We start from the raw sequence: 26384 nt of genomic DNA, 5'->3' as shown, positions 1-26384 counted from the left end.
GATAACCCTCAATAAAAATATGATATAAAAATAAATCAAATATAGACTAGTCTGTCATGAAGCCCATTAAAGGGTCATGGAACCTCTTCTTCTTTTTTCTTTCTTTCATGATTTAGAAACAATTTTAAACAACTTTCTAATTTACTTCTATGTTTGGTAAGAACAAATGTACTATTCCTTATGTCAACGGTTTTCTCATTTAACACTGAAATACTCCAAAATCTGGTGGCTTAAATTTTAGTCATGCACTGAAATCTAATTCTTTTAACTAGGGTGGTGTGTATAACAAATTTAATTTAGTACTGTGAATGACTGATAACACAGAAAAAAAATGGTAAAATTGGACTAGTAGAAAACACTAAAATGAGAAGGTTTCAGGTTTCAGTTTTCGCAAACCAATTGGCTGGGTATTGTCCTAAGAGGTGGGAAGAGTGAGTCTTGTGTTTATGTAGCAGTCTCCTGGGAAAAAAAACATTAATATGAATAAGTGGATTTACCAACAGTATAAATACCTGCACACGACTTGTATTTGTCATGCTGCACTATTAATGTTTATTTCTAAGCAAAAGACAAGTATTACATAAAGGCTTGTAATTAATTTAAAAAAAAACAAAAAACTTTCTGACAAGAAAAGAACAAAGGAAGCAATATTCCCATTCTTTCTTTTCATTCTGTCAGGGGGAATGAGTTTCCAAGCATTTGTGACAGCTGATTCTTTTTTGCCTTTAAATTCTGATTCTTCAGCAACTTTTCCCCTCAGGATGCATCATAGTGCCGCTGAATACCTTCCAGTCTCCAACCATACAACTAATGTTGTTTCTACAGGTACTTTTTAAGTCTGATATTGTTTATTAAAGCTCTAATGTATTTTGATTTATGTGTTTCCAACAGAAATGTATGCAGCGTCTATGCTACCAAACTATAGCCAAACTATCTAATTCTGAGTGTGGCTAAGTACTTTTAAGGCCAGATTATGTTAGCAAATTGTCAAAATGTATATGCAAAAGGTCTACAGTGTTAATTTTAAATAAAGTTCTCAAAGTGCATATGCAACAGTTTCTAATTTTTTTTTTATTAATAATAATAATAATAATAATACTAATAATAATAATAATAATAATAATAATACTAATACTAATAATAATAATAATAATAATAATAATAATATGTAATTTCTGTACATAAATTAGGATTATGAATATTACATTGTAGATTTTTTTTTAAACGTATATTTTTCCTGCTGAGAGCTCTCTCCTGAGAGGTCCCAGGAAACGCTACAAATGTAACATTATTTACTTTTATGAAAATGGTTTATATTAAAAGATTGTTAAAAATGCACAAACAAACAAAACAACATATAATTCATTACAGTAGTAAGTTATCTAGTGCAAAATCTATTTATTTATTTAAGTCCAACAATGGTTTTACTTCAAATAACAGTAAATTGTGTGGTAGAGGTTACAGGTATATTTTAGATTATTTAAATCTGTTAGTGTTAGAAAATGTTTTTTGTGCAATATTAAAAATTACTTTATATGTTTAGAGAAGGAAAACATATACTGTAGCTAGTGTTTCAGAAATAGATTGTTTCCTTTGTTGGGGGTTCATACTTTTTTTCCAGTTTTCCAACCAGCATATTTAAATACTACTTATTTTTTTGGAAAATGTGTTTTTATATATTTGCTTCTGTTATCTATAGAAGAACGCTTTTTGAGTTGTGTTAACCTTAGCTTTACATGGTACACTATTCTCTTTCACATTCTGCAATGAGTTTTGGTTAGATAGGTGCATTATTTGCTTTTGTTATGTATTGAACATATTGTATTGATTGTATTGGTTATCATACAAAATGTATTTGAGAGCTAGATGTTCATAGACTGTATATGAATATACTACCGCAATACAACTTTTTTCATGGTTAGTATTTAGCATTACTAATATTTATACATATTTAAACATTTATGATATTGTTCAATTAGTTTCAGTATTTATTAACATTCTGGATTGGAATGACATTTTTTTCCAATTTCAATTTTATATTTGTTCATAGTTTACCATTAACTTTTCATTCTGTGTTTAATGTCACCAAAAATGATCTTAGTATTTTTGTTATACGACTGGCATTTTGACTGCTTTTTTGTAGTCTCTATGGAACAATTTCTTTGTGTGAACTTTCAAGTTTCATTTAGATGAATGCTGTGTGTTTATATCTCTATGCATATATAACTAGATAAATAAACACATTATATACCTGGATAAATGGTACGATAGATAGATAGATAGATAGATAGATAGATAGATAGATAGATAAATAGATGATAAATAGATAGATGATAAATAGAATGATAGCTAGATAGCTAGATGATATCTTATCTCATGGTATAAACCATGAGCTCTCAATAACTAATCATTAAAAATTGTTAGGTGCAGTTTTTCCCCATTATTTAATAGTCTAGTTCAAAACACCAAAGATACACACATTGATTTTAAACAGAATATTCACTTAATTGAAACTATATGTTAAACATAATTAAAAAGTTTTAACATAATCAGCAACAGTACTGAATAAGTTAAAGGGATAGTAACCTATATTTTGTATAGGTACTGCATATGTATAAGCAGTGCATAGATAGTGCATGTAAAAGGAGGTTTTCAAAAACTACCTATAAGTGTTTTTATTTTTCCTAATACCTTCCATGAACCGGATAGCCCCTCTTCATACATGATTTGTTCAATGACGCAGCTGCATTTCCCACACCAACATTTTTCATTCATGATTTAGATAGAGCATATAATTTTACACAAGTTAGCAATTTACTTCTATTATCTAATCGGCTTTGCTATCTTGGTATCCTGAAAAGCATACTTAGGTAGGCTCAGGATCAGCAATGCACTACTGAGCATTAGCTACTGACTGGTGGCTGTACATATGCCTCCTCTCATGTGTTAAGCTAACTATAAGTAGAGCATTGCTGCTCCTTCAACAAAGGATACCATGAGAATGGAGCAACTTAAATAAAATTAAATACAATAAACACATTGGAAAGTTGTTTAAAATTGTATACTCTTTCTGGATCCTGAAATAAAGAATTTGGGTTTCATGTAATTTAACTATGATATCTCTACCCAGCTACTGTCATGCAGAGGTGCAGGGGCTAGCTCACATTATAGTCAATATCAAGTACAGTCATGTTAGTGAAGAAAAAAATGCATTTGTTGAGGGATGATCGGCTACAAAGAAGGAGGTAATTATTAACAGCAGTGATAAAGAAAATATAAGTCTAAAGCAGAATTTAAGGACAGCATGATATTCTCCTTAGAAGTCCTTCTGATTATTACATTTTTATTATGAAACAAAAAGGCAAACTCAAGTGATAAAACGTCCTTAGAAACACAACTTTGTGGCAGTGGCTGTAAGTGAAATAATCTAAGCCAGTAATATTGGATTGTGTGTATTAGGAATATAAAACAACTTCAGATAACTAACATGTTGGATCCAGTAAGCTGGAGCACAGATTGTTAACAGGAACTACTGTATTCATAGAAGGAAGCAAAAACTGATAGGGCCAACTGTAACTTTAAGTTAATGAATAATAATAGTAACATTGCCTTCCATACTGGATTCTTAGTTAACAATGTTCCAGTAATAATGTAATTTGATTAGCAGATCCTTATAGTATGTACAGCTAATTCTTAATTTATCAAAAAGATTAAAAAAAAATTGTGCTTACCTGATAAATTTGTTTATTTCGGATATGAGTCCACGGCTTGAGTAATATCACTCCTGGCCAGCAGGAGGAGGCAAAGAGCACCACAGTTAAACTGTTAAGTATCACTCCCTTACCCACAACCCCACAAGGTGTAGAGGTGCCTGAGGTTATAGTCAAAAGAACAACTGTCTTAAAATAAGGGGTGGGGCCATGGACTCACCATATCCGGAAATAAATAAATTTATCAGGTAAGCATACATTTTCTTTTTTTTCCCTAAGATATGGTGAGTCCTTGGCTTGAGTAATTACTGTTGGGAACCAATACCCAAGTTAGAGGACATGGATAAATAGGGAGGGACAAGACAGGCAGTCCTAAACAGAAGGCACCACCGCTTGAAGAACCTTTCTCCCAAAAGAAGCCCCAGCCGAGGCAAAAGTATCAAATTTGGAAAATTTGGAAAAAGTATGAAGACCAAGTTGCAGCCTTGCAAATTTGTTCCGCAGAAGCTTCATTTCCAAGTCAAAGAAGAGGAAACAGCTCTTGTGGAATGAGCCGTGATTCTCTTAGGAGGCTGCTGTCCAGCAGTCTCATAAGCCAAACGAATTATACTTCATAACCAAAAAGAAAGAGTAGTAGCAGTGGCTTTCTAATCTTTACGTTTCCCAGAGAAACAGACAAAGAGGGCAGAGTACTGGACTGGAGAAAATCCTTAGTCATCTGTAAGTAGAATTTAAGAGCACGTACAACATCCAAATTGTGTAACAAACGTTCTATGGAAGAAGAAGGATTAGGACACAGAGAGGAAACAACAATTTCCTGATTTATATTTCTATTAGAAACAACCTTAGGAAGGAAACCTAACTTAGTACGAAGACCAAAATTATTGGCATGAAAAATAAGATAAGGGGAATCACACTGCAGAGCTGAGAGTTCCGAGACTCTTCAAGCAGAAGAGATAGCAACAAGAAACAAAACCTTCCAAGATCACAACTTAATGTCTATGGAATGCAATGGCTCAAATGGAGCCAGCTAAAAAACTTTAAGAACAAGGTTAAGACTCCAAAGAGGAGGAACAGACTTAAAGACAGGCCTGATTTTGACCAAGGCCTGACAAAAAGATTGCACATCTGGCACATCTGCCAAACGTTTATGTAGTAAAACTGATAAAGCAGAAATCTGACCCTTCAGGGTACTGACAATCCCATCTCCACGCCTTCCTGAAGAAAAGATAAAATTTGAGGAATTCTAATTCTACTCCAAGAGTAGCCCTTGAATTCACACCAATAAAGATATTTACGCCATATCTTATGGTAAATCTTTCTAGTAACAGGCTTAACAGGCTTGCAAGCCTGAATCATAGTTTTAATGAGCAACTCAGAAAAACCATGCTTAGACAGAATTAAGCGTTCAATCTCCAACCAGTCAGCTTCAGAGAAACGAGATTTGGATGAAGAAATGGACTCTGAATCAAAAGGTCCTTCCTCGGGGGGCGGAGCCTGCTTTGAGACTGAACGGTCGCATATTACCATAGTCCCGGCTATACAGCACAAATTAACGCAACTTTGACTGTTCAGCTTAACTTTTTCTGTGTGATTACTTCGTCTGAGGGTACATAGAATTGGAAATTGTAGCTCTGAGACTGAAAAGGACACTGCCAAGCAGTGTGGACTCACATACTCCTCAAGGAGCTTATGATCAGGACTTCTCCAGAGTGGCCATATTGGGGCCCACGTGGAGGATTACTGCTAGACTTGACTTTTCACAAGGGAAGACTCCTGGACACCCTTCTTGAGCGATTACTACAGGTAAGGGAGAGATTGATCCTAGAACTGACATCGTCCGATACTGAGACAAAACTATTATCTGGACGGCATGAAACTCAGCAGTGGGAGATGACCCCCAAGAGGATCGCAGCAATGGAGACCAACGAGACTCAAGCAACTATTGAGGATGTGAGCACAAACATCACATTTAATACGCACAAGGAGATTAAGTAATCTCTTGATACCTCAATCGCCCCACTCGATAACGGAGCAGGCAGACCGAGCAGGGCTTCTCATCTGAACAACCTGACAGCGGAAGCGCCCACCCAGTATGAGTGGTTTCTTGATCCTGATACGATCATGCAGTTTCGGAGTGGCCTGATTATGAGGGTAGCTAACTCACCTGAAGAAAAGGCTTCAGAGAGGGTATGGCCAGATTTAACGGTCCTACTCCTCCCGTCTACTGCCTGCAAAATGACTGAGCTCAGTGCCTACACCAGCTAGGTGTTGAGCAGCCACATTTTAATAGCCATGCAGGGGATGAAGGAAGAGACTACCACACCAGAGATCTTTTATCAGGAGTGTCAAGTGGGCTTGAGTACCGGTGTGGGATAGACCAATGGACCATAATTGGAAGCGGCTTGGGCACTTTATGATTATTTAGAACACTAGCACCTAAGGGCAATATTTATTTCTGTTTACAACTGGGGGGTTTTTCTCTTTGACTCCGGCTCACAAGACCAACCGGTGTGGGGTATGATATCTTGTTTTATTTAGGACAGTTCACTGGGGTACACGCATACAGCTGTATGATTGGAGATCCTAATAGCTCTGCCCTACTAGACATCTATAGGGCTTTTATGAAAGACAATTCAAATATCTTTTGCATAATGCTCAGTCTGTTCTCGCCTCCTTCCGCACTATACGCTAGCTCTGCAGTGCCCTGAACTACAACTCCTTTATTTTGAGTATATTCCTGCTAGTCAGATAGTTTTTCATCATAGCATAATTTGTTGATAATATCTCTCTGATTGCTTTAATCTGGTTGCCCTCTACTAGAATAATAGTTGACTCTTTATGATAATTGTTCTATGTGTGTCCATGAATATGTGAAGATTGCTCTAATTAAAGGGGCAAAAACGTTAGTATAAGACCTATTATTGTAGATGATCTATGCATTGTGGGATCTTACGAAGTTTATTATATAACTAAAGTTATCATATGCTTTTGTTTCGTGTTGCACTATACTTGTTTACAGGATGTCAACGGAAGGGTCCATATATGTTCATACTATATTTAAGGGCACAGATATATATCTGGAAATATCATTTGTAGATGCAAGGTACAGTTTCACAGTAGTTGGTGTTTATTTAACCTGTTGAGAATATATATAACACTATCCTGTACACTGTACTCTAAACATACCTACCAATATAGATAACCTAGGGAGACACCATAGTGGAATCTCATCCCTGTACGTATTGCTTGTTTCTCTTTAAAAAGACATGCGTGATATAATAATATGGTTGCGCTGTCGGCGGCCGAGATGGTGCAGCTTAGTCCTCCTATTACGTCTTACTGAGGAATGTTTTGGTAGTGCCAAATCCTCTTAGGTCTTCACAACTTCACTAGTATACACTAATCACTATTCATGATTCTTGGAGGGCCCCTAGAGTACGGGGATGCCCCCAATTTAAACATTGCCTACACAATTGACATGTGATTGTAAATATATATGGCCACACACTTAGCCAATAATATTAAATATAGAGTAACCAATGTATATCTCCCTGCCCATAGGTTCTCATTTTATGACCCACTGGAATACAGGAACTTCTATAAGATATCAGACCATCTACAGGAGCCAATGACCCTATATGTGTGGTGATCTCTCCTACTATTTAGGATTACTGTCTTCGCTAACCATAGTACCCATTCCCTAGCCCAATGGGATAAGCTAATACATATTTACCTGGGGTCATCATACATAGTTAGCAGCATACCATATTTTGATGGTACTACATGGATGGGGCATTCTCTATACCACAATCTGACAATAGTTTCTTTACCCTATTAATATTTACATACTTTGAACTAGAAGGGATTCTGGCAGAAACAATTTGAAAGATTGTGCTAGTTTCTGCAAGTGTTATAGTACTATTATAGTCCTACTAGCCTCAAATATATTCCTATTACTTAGCTAAGATAATGGTATGGTCTCCAGTGATTTTTTTATAGCGAATAAAAGAAAAGTAAGGTATCTCCCCTCACCCTTTCCCACTCTACGTGATAGAGTGGGTCATATCCAATAACCCTTTTCCGTCTCCGTCCAGTGGTGACAATTACCCCTGTGGGGAAATACCAACCACATTCCTTTACCGTATTGCTCTAATAGTGCCATGATCCCAGAGGGAAGGTACAGTCCACTGAACATCTTATTTGGTCAAAACTTGATGCATAGATCTTATATCTCCTCGCAGTGAGGTATATACTCTTTGCCAACCCAGTCTAAAATTTTATCTTTCTCTTTTTACCCCCTAACTCCTACCTCTTTGGTCTTTGTTGGCTCCCCCCCCCTTCCCTTTTTTTTCTTATACCATTGAGCTTACTTAAGCAAAGGAAATTCTTCTCCTGATCTGAGGGGTAAGTTTTCTCTAAGAGCATTTAAATTGAGCCATTTCACTAAATATTACCTGTAACTCCCTACCCCACTTCTTTACACCTTTGAGCTTACTTCGTAAGCCGCGGAAAATAAATCCTATAGAAATTCACCCTGGTTTTTCATGTATGTCTGTATGTTGTATTAGCCACTGTTATTACAATTTAATGATGTTCTTTTATATATGCTAATGTAATATGCAACTATGCCCAATACAAATAAGGTCAATAATAGGCATTCTACTAGATAGGGGGCACCCTTGAGTGGATATACAATATAAGTATACAAATAGTTAGAACAGTATAAGGTAATATTCGAGTAGAGTGTCTATATATTATCTGGCACAAATGAAAACCAAATTATGGCCAGATATAGTATATAAGATAATATTAGATTAACAGTATTAACAGTATTAGTACATTAATGATCTAAACAGACAATAGATTTCACACTGTAAATAAGGAAAAAAGAGAGTCTCTTGTGATGAAGTAGACGTAATCTAGGCAGCAATCTGTAAAGGACCCGGCCTGGATCCCAGGATAGCAATCTAAAAACAAGAAAAAAGACATATGCGCCACATGGCCCAATATTGTTTGTTCCACATGGTGTGTATAGTGTAGATGTGCAAGATTAAACTCACATGCATAAAAGCACTCCAAATAGTGCCGTGGGAGCAGTCTGGGGTCGGTCTGCTGGGTGACTGTTATAGATCCCAGACTGCTCCCACGGCACTATTTGGAGTGCTTTTATGCATGTGAGTTTAATCTTGCACATCTACACTATACACACCGTCTGGAACAAACAATATTGGGCCATGTGGCGCATCTGTCTTTTTTCTTGTTTTTAGATTACAATAATAGGCATACTCCTATTGGATATATTACTGAATCCCGTTGATAATGTGACATAACATTAGTGTTTGCTAAATGTTTGATGATTATTTGTCTACTTATGCAAAAAAATCTTTCAATAAAAGGTCCTTCCTCAGAGGTAGTCTCCAAGGTGGGAGAAATTACATATCCACTAGGTCTGCAAACCAGATCTTGCAAGGCCACGCAAGGGCTATTAGAATCACCGACACCCCCTCCTGTTTGATACGAGCAATGACAAATGGAAGGAGAGCAAATGGAGGAAACAGGTATGCCAACTTGAAAACCCAAGGAACTGCCAGAGCATCTATCAGAACAACCTGTGGATCTCTTGACCTTGAACCGTACCTTGGAAGCTTGGCATTCTGATGGGATGCCATCAGATCTAACTCTGGCACCCCCAATTTGAGGACTAAGCTGGAAAACACCTCTGGATGGAGTTTCCACTCCCCAGGATGAAAAATCTGTTTGCTCAGAAAACCCGCTTTCCAGTTGTCTACTCCTGGAATGTGGATGTCAGATAGACAGCAATTGTGTGTCTCTGCCCACTGAAGAATCAGAGTAACCTCCTTCATGGCTAAGGAACTCTGAGTTCCTCTCTGGTGATTGATGTAAGCCACAGAGGTTATGTTGCCTGACTGGAACCTGATAAACTGGGCTGAGGACACGTGAGGCCAAGCCAATAGAGCATTGTAAATCACCCTCAACTCCAAGATGTTGATGGGAAGAGCAGACTCCTCCTGAGACCAAAGACCCTGTGTTTTAATGAGTTCCAGACTGCTCCCCAGCCCAACAGGCTGGCGTCCGTGGTCACGATCACCCAGGAAGGTCTCCGAAAGCATGTGCCCTGAGACAGATGTTCCTGAGATATCCACCATGGCAGAGAATCCCTTAACGACTGATCTAACTCTATTCTCTGAGATAGATTTGCATGGTCGCCATTCCATTGTCTGAGCATGCACAACTGGAGAGCTCTCAAATGGAATCGAGTAAAAGGAATGATGTCCATGGAAGCCACCATCAGACCGATTACCTCCATACATTGAGCCACTGAAAGATGAGCAGTAGCAAGAGGAAATTATGTTGTTTTTGCTGACCTCTGTCAGAAAAATCTTCATCAATAGAAAATCTATTATTGTCCCTAAGTACACTACTCATAGCAGGGGAAAGGGAGCTTTTTTCCAGATTCACATGTGATCCGTGGAAATTAAGAAAAGACAACAATATCTCTGTGTGAGATTTTGCTAGTTTAAAAGATGACGCTCAAATCTCAGGAATCTGTGATGATCTCTGTGAATAGGAACAAGAAGATACGCATCCTTTAGATCTATGGTTGTCCTGAACTGACCCTCTTGTACTAAAGGAAGAATTGAGTGTATAGTCTCCATCTAGAAGGATGGAACTTTGAGAAACTTGTTTATACACTTCAAGTCTAGAATGGGAACCACAAATAGCTTGGAGTAGAACCCGAGACCCTGTTCCTGCACTGGAACAATCACTCCCAGGGAGGAAAGATGTTGTATACATTTCAAGAATGCCTCTCTATTTATCTGGTCTGCAGATAATCTTGAGAAAAGGAATCTGCCTCTGGGAGGAAAAGTCTTGAATTCCAATTTGTAACCCTGGGATACTATCGACGAGATTACGAGTTTTGCGGTAACATGGGTGCATTGCTAATGAGCCTTTTTTTCCCACCGCTCACTTAAGACAACGCTGGTATTACAGGTTTTTTTAAACCTGGCGTTAGCCGCAAAAAGGTGAGCGTAGAGCAAAATTTAGCTCCACATCTCACCTCAATACCAGCGCTGCTTAAGTCAGCGGTGAGCTGGCTAAACCTGCTCGTGCACGATTTCCCCGTAGGAAACAATGGGGCTGAGCTGGCTGAAAAAAAAACTAACACCTGCAAAAAAAGCAGTGTTCAGCTCCTAACACAGCCCCATTGTTTCCTATAGGGAAATAAAATTTATGTCTACACCTAACACCCTAACATGAACCCCGAGTCTAAACACCCCTAATCTTACACTTATTAACCCCTAATCTGCCCCCCAATGTCGCTGCAATTATATTAAATTTATTAACCCCTAATCTGCCGCCGCCAACATTATACATTTATTAACCCCTAAACCTAGGTCTAACCCTAACAACCCCCTAACTTAAATATAATTTAAATTAAACAAAATAAATTTTCCATAATTAAATAAATTAATCCTATTTAAAACTAAATACTTACCGATAAAATAAACCCTAAGCTAGCTACAATATAACTAATAGTTACATTGTAGCTAGCTTAGGATTTATATTTATTTTACAGGCAACTTTGTATTTATTTTAACTAGATAGAATAGTTATTAAATAGTTATTAACTATTTAATAACTACCTAGCTAAAATAAGTACAAAAGTACCTGTAAAATAAACCCTAACCTATGTTACAATTACACCTAACACTACACTATAATTAAACTAATTACCTAAACTACCTACAATTAATTACAATTAAATTAAATAAACTAAATTACGGAAAAACCCCCACTAAATTACAGGGAAAAAAAAGAATTACAAGAATTTTAAACTAATTACACCTAATCTAATCCCCTAATAAAATAAAAAAGCCCCCCAAAATAATAAAAATTCCTACCCTATACTAAATTACAAATAGCCCTTAAAAGGGCCTTTTGCGGAGCATTACCCCAAAGTAATCAGCTCTTTCACCTGTAAAAAAAATACAATACCCCCCAACATTAAAACCCACCACCCACACACCCAAACCTACTCTAAAACCCACCCAATCTCCCCTTAAAAAACCTAACACTACCCCCTTGAAGATTACCCTACCTTGAGTCGTCTTCACCCAGCCGGGCACAAGTGGTCCTCCAGAGGGTCCGAAGTCTTTATCCTATCCGGCCAGAAGAGGACATCCAGACCGGCAGAAGGCTTCATCCAGGCGGCATCTTCTATCTTCATTCTTCCGGAGTGGAGAGGGTCCTTCTTTAAGACATCCGATGTTGAGCATCCTCTTCATCCGACGGCCGACGACTGAATGACTGGTCCTTTAAGTGACCAGTCATTAATTGTAGGTAGTTTAGGTAATTAGTTTAATTATAGTGTAGTGTTAGGTGTAATTGTAACTTAGGTTAGGGTTTATTTTACAGGTACTTTTGTAGGTAGTTATTAAATAGTTAATAACTATTTAATAACTATTGTACCTAGTTAAAATAAATACAAAGTTGCCTGTAAAATAAATATAAATCCTAAGCTAGCTACAATGTAACTATTAGTTATATTGTAGCTAGCTTAGGGTTTATTTTATTGTTAAGTATTTAGTTTTAAATAGGATTAATTTATTTAATTATGGAAAATTTATTTTGTTTAATTTAAATTATATTTAAGTTAGGGGGGTGTTCGGGTTAGGTTTAAACTTAGGTTTAGGGGTTAATAAATTTAATATAGTAGCGGCGACATTGGGGTCGGAAGATTAGGGGTTAATAAATGTAGGTAGGTGTTGGCGATGTTAGGGACGGCAGATTAGGCGTTAATAACATTTAACTAGTGGCAGTTTAGGGGCTAATACATTTATTAAAGTGGCAGCGATGTCCGGTCGGCAGATTAGGGGTTAAACATTTTATTTAAGTGTTTCCGATGTGGGGGGGGGGCTCAGTTTAGGGGTTAATAGGTAGTTTATGGGTTTTAGTGTACTTTTTAGCACTTTAGTTAAGAGCTTTATGTTCCGGCGTTAGCCCATAAAACTCTTAACTACTGACTTTTAAAAGCGGTAGGAGTCTTGACAGGAGAGGGTCTACCGCTCACTTCTTCCAAGACTCGTAATACTGGCGTTATGCAAGTCCCTTTGAAAATATAGGATACGCAATTTACGTAAGGGGATTTGCGGTAAGCTCGAGTCGTGGAAGAAAAGTGAGTGGTACACCTGTACCTGCCTGACTCGTAATACCAGTGGCCGTTAAAAAGCAGCGTTGGGACCTCTCAACGCTGCTTTTTAAGGCTAACGCAAGACTCATAATCTAGCCGTATGTACACAGTCCAGGGATCTGGGACATCTCGTATCCAGGCTTGAGAGAACTGAGAAAGTTTGCCCCCCACCTGATCCGATCCCAGATCGAGGGCAAACCCTTCATGGTGATTTGGAAACAGCTGTGGTTTTCATTGAATGTTTCCCCTTGTTCCAATACTGATTGGTTTTCCGAGAAGACTTGGATTGTTTCTGCTTGGAAGAAGAAGGGGAAGGCTTTCCTCTGAAGTTACGAAAGGACAAAAATTACTCTGACATGCTTTAGGCCTATTCTTCTTATCTTGAGGTAGAAAATACCCTTTTCCACCCTTAATATCAGAGATAATTTCTGCCAAACCAGGTCCAAACAAGGTTTTGCCCTTGTAAAGAATCGCCAGAAGCTTGACCTTAGAGGAAATGTCCGCAGACCAGGATTTCAACCATAATGTCCTGCGGGCTATGACAGCGAAACTAGAAGTTTTAGCTCCTAGTCCAACAACCTGTAAAATGGTATCTGCAATAAAGGTATTGGCCAACTTAAGAGCTTTAATCCTATCTTGAATTTCATCCAAGAAAGTCTCTACTTGAATAGAATCAGACAAGGAGTTGAACCAATAAGTCACGGTGGCAATACACACCGTAGGTTGCCATTGGAGACCTTGATGAAAATTTTCTTAAAAATGGGAGACGTGGAAAAAGACACCCCTGCTTTCTCCCATTCCTGTGAGATAATCTCCCTAGCATGGTCCGGCACAGAAAAAACCTCAGAAGTGAAAGGTTCATCAAAGAAACTATTAAAGGGACAGTCAACACCAGAATTTTTGTTGTTTTAAAAGATAGATACTCCCTTTATTACCCATTTCCCAGTTTTGTATAACCAACACATTTATAATAATACACTTTTTTACCTCTGTGATTAACTTGTATCTAAGCATCTTCTGACAGCCCCCTGATCACATGACATTTTATTTATTATCTATTGACTTTTATTTTAGCCAATTAGTGCAGTGTCTGCCACAACTCACGGGCGTGCTCACAATGTTATCTATAGGGTTTACCTGAACTAGCTCTCCCCTGCTGTGAAAAGCAAATACAAAAGCATGTGATTAGAGGCGGCCTTCAAGGGCTTAGCAATTATCATATGAGCCTTCCTAGGTCTAGCTTTCAACTAAGAATACCAAAAGAACAAAGCAAAATTGGTGATAAAAGTAAATTGGAAAGTTGTTTAAAATGACATGCCCTATTTGAAACATGAAAGTTTTTTTTGGACTTGACTGTCCCTTTAAGTTTACTTTATTTCTTAGGAGTGACAACGACAGGGGTATTGGAGTCATCTAAAGTAGCTAAAACTTTAACAATACACAAAGGTTTTCAAGCTTAAATCTGAAGGATACCACCTCAGAATAAGGAATTTTACTGTCCAAATCTGAGATTTCACCCTCAGAAAGTCCCGATGTATCTTCCTCATCAGACTTATGAGAAAGGGCAACTTGGGAAACAAAACTGAGGACAGGCACCTTACCTTCTGAATTTCTAGATTTCCTCTTGCGTTTTCCCTGTAATCTGGGAATGGCAGCTAATGCCACAGATACCTGGGCAGCAATTATCTGCTTTTAAATAAACTCCACTAGGAGTTATAGAGGAACCGCAGGGCACTGCATGTGATGCCATTGAGGCTTTGGACATAGCAGGAGAAAGCTGAGGTATTATTTTAACAGCATCATCGTGAGAGACATTAGGCTCAAAAATGTTACCTTTATTTTGCAAGGTTTTCTTGACACATGAAGAACAAAATTGCATACGAGCTGCAATTTGTGCATCTAAACATAATAAGCATGAATTCATGAGAGCAGGCTCTTGCTCCATATCAGACATGTTGTGAAACAGTAAATAAACTTGCACAGATAAGTTTTAAAGATTTTAATATTCAATTAAAATAAGCCAAGGGAAAAATACACTTTAAATTTTATCACAAATTAGGATCGATCCCCAGCTAAAATAATGTGAGAAAAGTTAAGAAAAAATATTTAATAAACATCAAATAAACTTCTAAAATACCCCTCAGGCAACCCTACACCTCAATTATTGAGGTGCCTTACCAATACCAATTAATCACCCAGAAAATGAGAAAAAACTTTTTCTTCAGAAACGTTATAAAGTAAAGCCGGTCATGTGATGAGGCACTAAAAATAGCTTCCTGGTACACTGAGTGCCAGAAATAACCAGTTTTTCAAACCTGACAGTTTAAAATGTTGCATCGTTTTATTTTAAAGCAAAGGGGAAATGAATAATCTGCTGAAATAGAAATTTCAGCCTTACTTTCAGTTTAAACTTGTATTGTTTTATCAAGTAAATATGTGTCAGAAAATAAAGCCTAAGAAAAACATTTTACCCTTTCTTTTTAACTGAACACATGGGTGAGCCAATGGCAATAGGCATATATGTGCAGCCACCAATCAGCAGCTAGAACCTAGGTTCTTTGCTGCTCCTGATCTTACATAGATAAACTTTTCAGCAAAGGATAACAGGAGAAGGAAGCAAATTAAGTAATAGAAGTAAATTGGAAAGTTGTTTTCAGAGCTTGATATATTCACCTAATAATTCAATATTTAAGTGCAAATCAAAAATGAATATATCCAGCTCCAAAAACAGCTTAACGCTGCTACCCGTGGCGATAATCGGAATTGCAAAATGTGATCATGTCTAGTAGCTATATTGTTTCTGCTAATTAAACTGTTCTCACTTTGGCCCCAATGATCGAAAGTGATATATTAAAAAAGGATCCAATACGATGGTGAGAATGCTGGCGAAATATTCAAAAGTGCCGACATTACTCTAAAGGCAGCATTGCTGAGGGGACTTTTACTATACATGGTAATGAGTGACGATGCTGGTGAAATATTCCAAGCAGCATCGGCACCGACATTGGCAATGTAAAGGATCCCTTTTAAATATATAGCACCGAGCCTAATAACTATACCTATGTACCCCTAAACTGCCATTACTCACCACCACAAACTAACCATACCCTGCTTTAGCCCTAAACCACCTATAGCCCACTGCAATACAATTCCTAACCTATTAACGCCATATCACCAATAGCCCATCGCAATAAACTTTCTAACCTATTAACCCCTAAACCTCCAATAGCTCACCGCAATAAACATCCTAACCTATTAATTCCTATACCAATTATAACCCACTGCAAAGATCGCCTACACTACTTAAACCTTTATTGCCAATACCCCCTAACCTATTAACCCCTACACCACCACAATCCACGAACACAAACTATCCCTACACTATTTAACTACCTAACTCCTAAATCCCCTCCTCTCTAAGCTAACCCCCCCCCAAGTTACCAAAAACTAATATACACGAACAATAAAATCACCTAAACTGACACTAAACTAAACTATAGCCCTTAGAAAGGCTTTTTGTAGGGCATTGCCTTAAAGTGTCACAGCTCTTTTTCTTGAAAAAAAACACAAACCAACCTACAGTACAAGTAACCCCCCTCAAAAAAAGGCTATCTAACAAAACCTACTCCAAGCATTTCCCTGAAAAGGGTATTAGGCTGGACATGGCCCTTAGAAGGGCATTTAGCACATTTGCTGTCTAAAGGTTGACCTGAAAAGGGCATTTGGTTAAGTATTGCTCTAAGAAGGGCATTTAGATATTTTGCTACCCAAGGAAAAGAAAAAAAAACTCTATTCTTAAAAGTAAAAAACACCACCCAAACAAAGCCTAGCACTAAACCCCAAATAAGGTATTCACCAAACTTGAATAAGGCTCCAACATGGTCACCAACTGTGTTGCTCCTCTACTATCCCAGCAGTAATGGTCTATCTTCTTTCTTGACCCAGCAGCGGTGGTCAATCTTCTTTCTTAATCTCGGCAGTGGCAGTCCATCTTCTTTCTTGATCCCGGTTGTGGTGGTCCATCTTCATCCATCTTCTTCCTCTGCTCCACTGGGGAAGTCTTTATCCATCTTTCACCCGATGCATCTTCTTATCTTTTCATCGTCTGATCTTCTGTCCACAAAGTCCTCATCCTTCAGTCATCTGCTGCACACTGAATTTTGAATCTGAGGTACATAAGTGTATCCTTGAATAATTCCTGGTTGATTTTCTTAGCCAAATTCAAATCGGTCAATAGAATAAAAGCTTTTTCTATTGGCTGATTTGAATTTGGTTTAAAAATCAGTCAATAGCAATTCAAGGGTACCCCTATATAAGGTGGTACATCGCATTCAAAATTAAGTGTGCGGCAGGTGACCGCATTAAGAGGACGTCATGGATGGAAGATCAGAAGATGAGAAGAAAAGAAGATAAGAAGAGACATCAGGTGGAAGATGGATGAAGACTTCCCCAATGAAGTGGAGGAAGAAGATGCATGAAGATGAACCACCCTGGCCGGGTTCAAGAAAGAAGATGGCGAGACATTCCAATGTGAGGCAGTTATTTAGGTTTAGGGAAAGTAAGATCACACAGGCATTATTTTAAGTGTTCCAACACAGAAACCGTGTTTGGTTTCAGTGAGTGCACTTTTGGCACTGTGTAGGAACACTTCAATTATGGCCTCCCCGCCCGCTGAAAGTACCAAGAAGTGGCAATGTCAGTGATGTTTAGCTGACATAGACATTATATCCTAAGGGAGATACATTGCAACTTGCCGGCACTTTGTGGGTCTGTCCCCTTTTTTAGAAAATATAGACAATGCTTTGAATATCGGGGTCCTTAAGTGTGATTGTGGTTTTCTATCTGCCAGATATTTTCTCACACACAATTTTGAATATGATCTTCAAAAAAATGTAACAATCTTTGAAAGAAAATGGAAGGTATTAAATTTGGAATCTTAAAGGGACAATAAAGTCAAAATTAAACTCTTGTGATTTAGATACAGCATGACATTTTTTTAAAAATAGTTTTTTTATTAACAGCAATATTTCACATAAAACAAAAAAGAAAAAAATTACAAAGCTTGAAAACACATATATCCAATTCTACTCTTAAGTTAAATAACACAATTCTGTTTTCCAATGTCAGATTGCTGGATTTTCTTGTTGTACACACAGAGTCCAACAACAATCATAATTAATCTAACAAAGAAAAAAAAAAGAGGGGAGGGGAAAAAAGAAGGGGAAGGGGGAGGAGAGGAAGGGTTGTATCCTCTCTCCCCCATCTCTCTCTCCCTACCATGCGTCAAGCAGTACTAATTCTGAATTCCTAAATGGAAAGATCATCAACTCTATTTCAGTTGTTGAGTATCCTTTGATGAAAGCGAAACATTTCAAAAGAATTTTTTTGATATCTTCTTCATTATTAATGTTAGTATCTCTCTGCTCTATCATATATTGTTTCTTTAGATGATTTCTAACTTCTGAGATTGTAGGGAGCTTTTGTTTCTTCCAACCTTTAAATAACAAATATCTAGCTGCTAGAATTGTAAGAATAATTAGTTTTTCCTGAGGGTGCTGTTTTCCACTTTGTGTTATACAAACTATAATCTGTATCAGTGTAAGAGTTAGAGGGGTAGCCTCCAGGTTGCCATTGAGCCAAAATTCTAGTTTGTACCAAAATTGCCTAATTTTAGGGTAATTCCAGATCATATGTATTAAATTTGCCGCTTCAAGGGAGCATTTTGGACATTTACTATAATTCAAATTGTGTATTTTGTAACCTTTCTCTGGAGTAAAATATGCTCTGTGCAGAACCTTAACATGCGCTTCTCTGCAGGTGGCAGATATAGTGGCCTGATTCACTTTGCTAATGGATTTTTGAATAAATTTAGGGTCTAATAAATCAGAGGCAATCAGCCTGTTCCAATCTATCGCCATCTGTTCTAGCAAGGGAGTTCCTTTACTGGTGCTAAGGAGTGAATAACAGGGAGTTATTGACATATGGCCATTTTTAATCAATATCAACCAGTTTTCCAATTTTCCCAAGGTCCAGGACAAGCCTATTTCCCTGGCCAGGTCCGTGACATAGTGTCTAATTTGCAAATATGCATAAAACTCCTTATTGGGAAGCTGAAATTCATTTTTCAGTTCTTCAAATGTTTTAATACTATTTAATTCCATCTTAACAAGTTGCTGGACTCTTTTGAGTCCAAGCTGAGACCAGTTGTCAAAAATGACCAAATTCAAGCCTGGCTGAAATTTTGGGTTCCCCTCAATTGGTAAGTATTGAGAGACATTGCATTTGCTTTTAAGCAGAGCCCCAATTTTCCACCATGCTTTTATGGGGTTTAGCATGGTTTTAAGCTTTTTAATTTCCGAGGGTAGTGGTTTAGGTTCGCAATGAGCCAACCCTATTGGATGAAATGGATGACAGACATTTTCCACTAGCAGTATATTTGACACATCATTTTTAGAATGAAACCAGTCTGTCACTGTTCGGGCTAAAAAGACCAGATTATATTGTCTGATATCCGGGAGGGCTAATCCTCCAAATTCTTTCGCTAGGGACAGTTTATTTAAGGAGATCTTGGATCTCTTCCCTTGCCATATGAACCTTCTGACTGCTCTATTAAGTAGGCGAATATCTCTTTCATAGACAATTATTGGAGTATTTTGTAAAACATATAAAAGTTTTGGAAGAAGGATCATTTTATATAGTGCAATTCTACCAGATAATGATATTGGTAGATTTTGCCAAACTTTCATTTTTTCATACATATTTGTCAGAATTGGCGTTATATTAATTCTGTATAGATCATCAGATTTAATTGGTATTGTAATTCCTAGGTATTTGAAGGACTCAGAAACCACCTTAAACAGACTATTCTGTATTGAATGCATATTTTTTCTGAGCCAATATATCTCAGACTTGGACTCAATTATTCTATACCCAGAGAAAGAACTATATTGAGTAACTATACTTAAAAGTTTAGATATATTTATCTTTGTGTTTGCTATATAAAGAAGTATGTCGTCCACATATAGCGCGATTTTCAATTCGTGTTTACCTATTCTAATACCTTCAAGGCATTGTCTAATCTTTAACGCTAAAGATTCAATGGCTATATCAAAGAGAAGGGGGATAGAGAGCAGCCTTGTCACGTTCCCCTTTCAATTTCGATTTCAGAAGATAAAGAATTTTTGACTATTAATCTCGTTTGAGGACATTTATATAATTTTTTTATAAAATTGAGGAAGTTGTCTTTGAACCCAAATTTAGCTAAAGAAGTGAACCTGTGGCAAAAATAGACTGAGTCAAAGGCTTTCGCCACATCAATTGCGATTAATGCAAGATCCGTACTGCCCTCCATCCCCCCCTCTCGGATTTGAAAGTATTCTGTTGTTAGCAGAACTTCACGTATTTTAGAAGCGGAATTTCGATGTTAAATAAACCCTGCTTGATCGGTGTGGATGATATGTGGAAGGCCACTTTGAAGTCTACGTGCTAGAATTGAAGCAAGGATCTTGTACTCTGAATTCAGAAGAGCTATAGGTCGATAGGATCCCTTATGTATAGGGTCTTTACCTCCCTTAAGGAGTAAGGTTGTATATGAAGCAGAAAAACTAATTGGTATATTTTTACCATTTATATAGAAGTCATTATAAAGATTGCATAAGTGTGAAACTATTTCTTCAATTAGTATCTTGTATATCTCATTAGGGATCCCATCAGGGCCTGCTACTTTGTTCAGAGGTAACTCAGAAATCGTCTTTCTAATTTCCTCTTTTGAAATTGGGCTATTTAAACTAGTATTTATTTCTGTCGGGACTGTGGGGAAGTTTATACTGCTCCAGAATTCCGCAGACTGGTCTTCGTCACCATCTCTTGCAGAATATACATCCTTATAATATTTTGTAAATGCCTCTGAAATGTCTTCTAGGTTTACAAGTGTCTTTCCTTCATGTTCAATTTTATCAATCAGGGGGGACTTTCTTTCTCCTTTGACTAGTTTGGCTAATAGTTTACCACTTTTATTTCCAAACCGGTACATTCTAGCCTGGAACCTCAGTTCTCTCTGTGTTTCTAGAATTAGTGTCAAGGCATCTCTCTCACTTTTGGCTTTGATATATTTAGCCCAATTAAATGATGTTTTCTGCAAGAGATAGCGACTGTATGAGTTGACCACAACGTGAGTAGCCTCTTTCTCCCTTTTTTTTAAGTTTCTTTGATATTGTAGCCGCATATGCTATTATTTCTCCTCTCAAAACTGCTTTAGCTGCTCCCCAAAAAACTTCGGACCTAACCGCATATTCTGAGTTAAAGTGAATATATTCTTTAAATTTGTCAATTAAGTGTTTCTAAAATTTTAGGTCATTGACCAAATGGTATGGAAATGCAAACCAAGCAGAGGTATTTTTAAAGTGGTTTAATTGTATTTCCCAAAAAAATGGGTGAATGTTCAGACAAGACAATAGATGTTATTCCTGCATGAATTTTTGTTGTACCTAGTCGTTCATCAATTAAAAATAGGTCTATTCTAGATAGTGTTTTGTGTGCTTTGGATAAACGTGTGTAGTCCCGTATATCGGGATTCTGAATCCTCCAAATATCTTTTACCATTAAGTTTTGACATATTTTTAAACAGCTTTGTTTCTAAGTTATCCCTTTTATGTTTTATTTGTTTACTATTTTGCCGAAGTCTGTCCAGGGGTGATTGTGGGGCCATATTAAAATCTCCCCCTATTATCAGGTGTCCTTCTGAGTATGCAAGTATATTAGATTGTAATAAATTCCAGAATGCATAATCTAAGACATTGGGTGCATATATATTGCATAAGGTAAACAATTGATTTTGAATTTTGATTTTCAGCATTACAAATCTTCCTTCTGGAATGTATTATTTCAGATTCTATTCTCTTACCAACCAGGATGGCTACCCCTCTCTTCCTCCCCACACTAGGTGAGGCAATTACTTCTCTAATCCAAGAGCCCTTCATTTTTATTATTTCTTCCATATTTAGATGTGTTTCTTGTAAAAATATTAGGTCTGCTTGCATTTTCCTCACATGAGAGATAATAGCAGATAATAGCTTTCCTTTTAATGGGGGACGAAATGCCCCCAATGTTCCATGATACTACCTTGAATTTATCGAGTAGCTTTATCATCTATCTATAGCCAACAACTATGATAGAGTGAGAGGAAAAAAGAGGGGAGGGAGGGAGGAGAGAGAGGGGAAAAAAGGGGGAGGGGGAGGACTCCACAAGTAACAACCATTAACAAAAATAAACAATATTTCAATTTGAAAACTAGAGGAGGGATCACCTCCTCATCTCCTTCAACCCAGGAATAATCATCTTCCAGAGTCTGAATTATTTTATTGAAAAACATTTTTTGCCTATAGGAGGCCATAAAAAAAAAGAAAAAGAAATTAGATTCTGTTATATTCGTAATTCAAGTCCACCCATCAGCAACCTATTTGTACTACGGAGACTATTTCATTAAGGAATTTTTCAGCTTCTTGAGCATTGTCATATAGGTACACATTATCTCTGACAATTACCTTAAGTTTTGATGGGTATAATAATGTTGCCCTGTACCCTTTTTGTATCAATTTAGTACAAATTGGCGCTAGCTCTCTTCTTTTTGTAGAAGTCTCCATTGAAAAATCTTGAAATAGAAGGATTTTAGCTCCCTCAATGCTAATTGGTTGTTTTTTCTTAAATTGTTGAAGTATCTTAATTTTATCCAAGTAGTTTAAGAACCGTGCGATTACCGGTCTGGGTCTATTGTTAATTTTATTATTTATCGGAGGTGGACCTATTCTGTGAGCTCTCTCAATTATTATTTGAGTACTAGGCATCTCAAGGATATGAGCTAGAGTTTCTGTGATAAATAAAGTTAGGTTTTCGTATTTTTTACCCTCGGGTATGCCAATGATTCTAATATTGTTTCTACATGACCGGTTCTCGAGGTCTTCTAATCTTATCTGCATTTTTTTAATCTTTTTGTTTGCTTCCTCTATGCTAGAACTGCAGGAGTTAGTAAGGTCCTCAAGATCTGAGACTCTTTGTTCAACCTCCTGTATTCTGTTCGAAAATTGTCTAACTTCTTGAGTTAACACAGCAATATATTGTCTTAGTTCAGATTTTAAGATGTCAAATTTAGGGGTTAATGCCTCTGAAATATGAGTAACCAAATTTTGAATATTAAAGGCCTCATTTGCAGGGTCTAAGGTTCCTTTCATTTTTTTATCTTTGTGTCTGCCTGCCATATTAGGAGAGGTAGTCTTAAGGGAGGTGTTTAAGAATCTGTCCATATGACAGATATTTGGTGCAAAAGAGAAAAGAAAAAAAAAGAAAAAGGGAGTGAAGAAGTGAATATGTGAATTTGAAAGCAAGTGTAAGAAAAAAAAAAAAGGGAAAGGGAAGGTAAGTTTATGGAGATTCAAGTGAATTGAAAACTCAAGTGAGTTAAAACTTAGCCCACAGGGGGGTCTGTGAAACTAAAAGATTACTTAAGTGTGTGTGATAAGGTGAGTTTTATTAAGACTATTTAGTCCATCAATAGCAAAATGATAGCGACAGATCTACTAATTCCAATACTGTATTTAGAGTTCCCTTAGCAACCAGTTAAGATGGGTTTTAAGTCTCTTAGTGCTGAATGTGTCTTTTTGTGTTTTAAGTATAAAAAAGTACTTATAACAGCAATCCTGTGAGCTGAAACCAAGATATGCTGTCTGCAATGTTTATCTTCCTAAACCTAAGACTCTGTGTCCCTTAGCATATAAGAAACTAAAACATATAGGAAAAGAGAAAAATAATTAATGATTAATTAACAATAGCAAACAGAGCCTAATATTTCCTATTTTTTAAGAAGATTTTAGGTAGGTTAAATTATCTTTTGACAGAGTATATTCTATATGTTAGAAAAAACCTGCTCTAGTACCTGTATATCTATTCAAGCAAGACAATATCTTACATATACAGGGAGTGCAGAATTATTAGGCAAGTTGTATTTTTGAGGATTAATTTTATTATTGAACAACAACCATGTTCTCAATGAACCCAAAAAACTCATTAATATCAAAGCTGAATATATTTGGAAGTAGTTTTTAGTTTGTTTTTAGTTTTAGCTATTTTAGGGGGATATCTGTGTGTGCAGGTGACTATTACTGTGCATAATTATTAGGCAACTTAACAAAAAACAAATATATACCCATTTCAATTATTTATTTTTACCAGTGAAACCAATATAACATCTCAACATTCACAAATATACATTTCTGACATTCAAAAACAAAACAAAAACAAATCAGTGACCAATATAGCCACCTTTCTTTGCAAGGATTCTCAAAAGCCTGCCATCCATGGATTCTGTCAGTGTTTTGATCTGTTCACCATCAACATTGCGTGCAGCAGCAACCACAGCCTCCCAGACACTGTTCAGAGAGGTGTACTGTTTTCCCTCCTTGTAAATCTCACATTTGATGATGGACCACAGGTTCTCAATGGGGTTCAGATCAGGTGAACAAGGAGGCCATGTCATTAGATTTTCTTCTTTTATACCCTTTCTTGCCAGCCACGCTGTGGAGTACTTGGACGCGTGTGATGGAGCATTGTCCTGCATGAAAATCATGTTTTTCTTGAAGGATGCAGACTTCTTCCTGTACCACTGCTTGAAGAAGGTGTCTTTCAGAAACTGGCAGTAGGACTGGGAGTTGAGCTTGACTCCATCCTCAACCCGAAAAGGCCCCACAAGCTCAACTTTGATGATACCAGCCCAAACCAGTACTCCACCTCCACCTTGCTGGCGTCTGAGTCGGACTGGAGCTCTCTGCCCTTTACCAATCCAGCCACGGGCCCATCCATCTGGCCCATCAAGACTCACTCTCATTTCATCAGTCCATAAAACTTTAGAAAAATCAGTCTTGAGATATTTCTTGGCCCAGTCTTGACGTTTCAGCTTGTGTGTCTTGTTCAGTGGTGGTCGTCTTTCAGCCTTTCTTACCTTGGCCATCTCTCTGAGTATTCACACCTTGTGCTTTTGGGCACTCCAGTGATGTTGCAGCTCTGAAATATGGCCAAACTGGTGGCAAGTGGCATCTTGGCAGCTGCACGCTTGACTTTTCTCAGTTCATGGGCAGTTATTTTGCGCCTTGGTTTTTCCACACGCTTCTTGCGACCCTGTTGACTATTTTGAATGAAACGCTTAATTGTTCGATGATCACGCTTCAGAAGCTTTGCAATTTTAAGAGTGCTGCATCCCTCTGCAAGATATCTCACTATTTTTTACTTTTCTGAGCCTGTCAAGTCCTTCTTTTGACCCATTTTGCCAAAGGAAAGGAAGTTGCCTAATAATTATGCACACCTGATATAGGGTGTTGATGTCATTAGACCACACCCCTTCTCATTACAGAGATGCACATCACCTAATATGCTTAATTGGTAGTAGGCTTTCGAGCCTATACAGCTTGTAGTAAGACAACATGCGTAAAGAGGATGATGTGGTCAAAATACTCATTTGCCTAATAATTCTGCACTCCCTGTATAACAGCAACATGTTGGTTAGTTTGCCAATATGAATAAACAGAAATAATTGGTTAGAAAGCATGCAGGGAAATAAAAAGAGAAAGAAAAAAAAAAAAAAAAGATTTTTCCTTAATTACTAACGGCTAGATTTAGAGTTTTGTCGGTAACGACCCGCGTAGCTAACGCATGCTTTTTTTCCCCCGCACCTTTTAAATACCGCTGGTATTTAGAGTTCACAGAATGGCTGCATTAGGCTCCAAAAAGGGAGCGTAGAGCATAATTTACCGCCACTGCAACTCTCAATACCAGCGGTGCTTACGGACGCGGCCAGCTTCAAAAACGTGCTCGTGCACGATATCCCCATAGGAAACAATGGGGCAGTTTGAGCTGAAAAAAAACCTAACACCTGTAAAAAAGCAGCGTTCAGCTCCTAACGCAGCCCCATTGTTTCCTATGCGGAAACACTTCCAAAGTCTGCACCTAACACCCTAACATGTACCCCGAGTCTAAACACCCCTAACCTTACACTTATTAACCCCTAATCTGCCGCCCCCGCTATCGCTGACACCTGCATATTTTTTTAACCCATAATCTGCCGCTCCGTACACCGCTGCAACCTACATTATACCTATGTACCCCTAATCTGCTGCCCCTAACACCCTCAACCCCTATATTATATTTATTAACCCCTAATCTGCCCCCACAACGTCGCCTCCACCTACCTACAATTATTAACCCCTAATCTGCCGACCGGACCTCACCGCTACTATAATAAATGTATTAACCCCTAATCTGCCTCACTAACCCTATAATAAATAGTATTAACCCCTAATCTGCCCTCCCTAACATCGCCGACACCTAACTTCAAGTATTAACCCCTAATCTGCCGACCGGACCTCACCGCTACTCTAATAAATTTTTTAACCCCTAAAGCTAAGTCTAACCCT

General features: G+C 37.5%; 1 protein-coding gene across 2 annotated transcripts in view; it reads left to right on the top strand.

The window, feature by feature from the left end:
• Positions 1-683: 683 nt before the first annotated feature.
• POU1F1 (POU class 1 homeobox 1) overlaps positions 684-26384 on the top strand; it is a 91983-nt gene continuing 66282 nt past the window's right edge. For both annotated transcript variants that reach the window (XM_053704563.1, XM_053704564.1), the window contains exon 1: positions 684-825. In XM_053704563.1, the coding sequence (XP_053560538.1) occupies positions 684-825 (142 nt within the window). The remainder of the gene's footprint in view (positions 826-26384) is intronic.

Source organism: Bombina bombina, chromosome 3 (assembly GCF_027579735.1).
Source record: "Bombina bombina isolate aBomBom1 chromosome 3, aBomBom1.pri, whole genome shotgun sequence".
Classification (NCBI taxonomy): Eukaryota; Metazoa; Chordata; class Amphibia; order Anura; family Bombinatoridae; genus Bombina; species Bombina bombina.
This window is presented reverse-complemented; position numbering and strand designations above follow the sequence as displayed.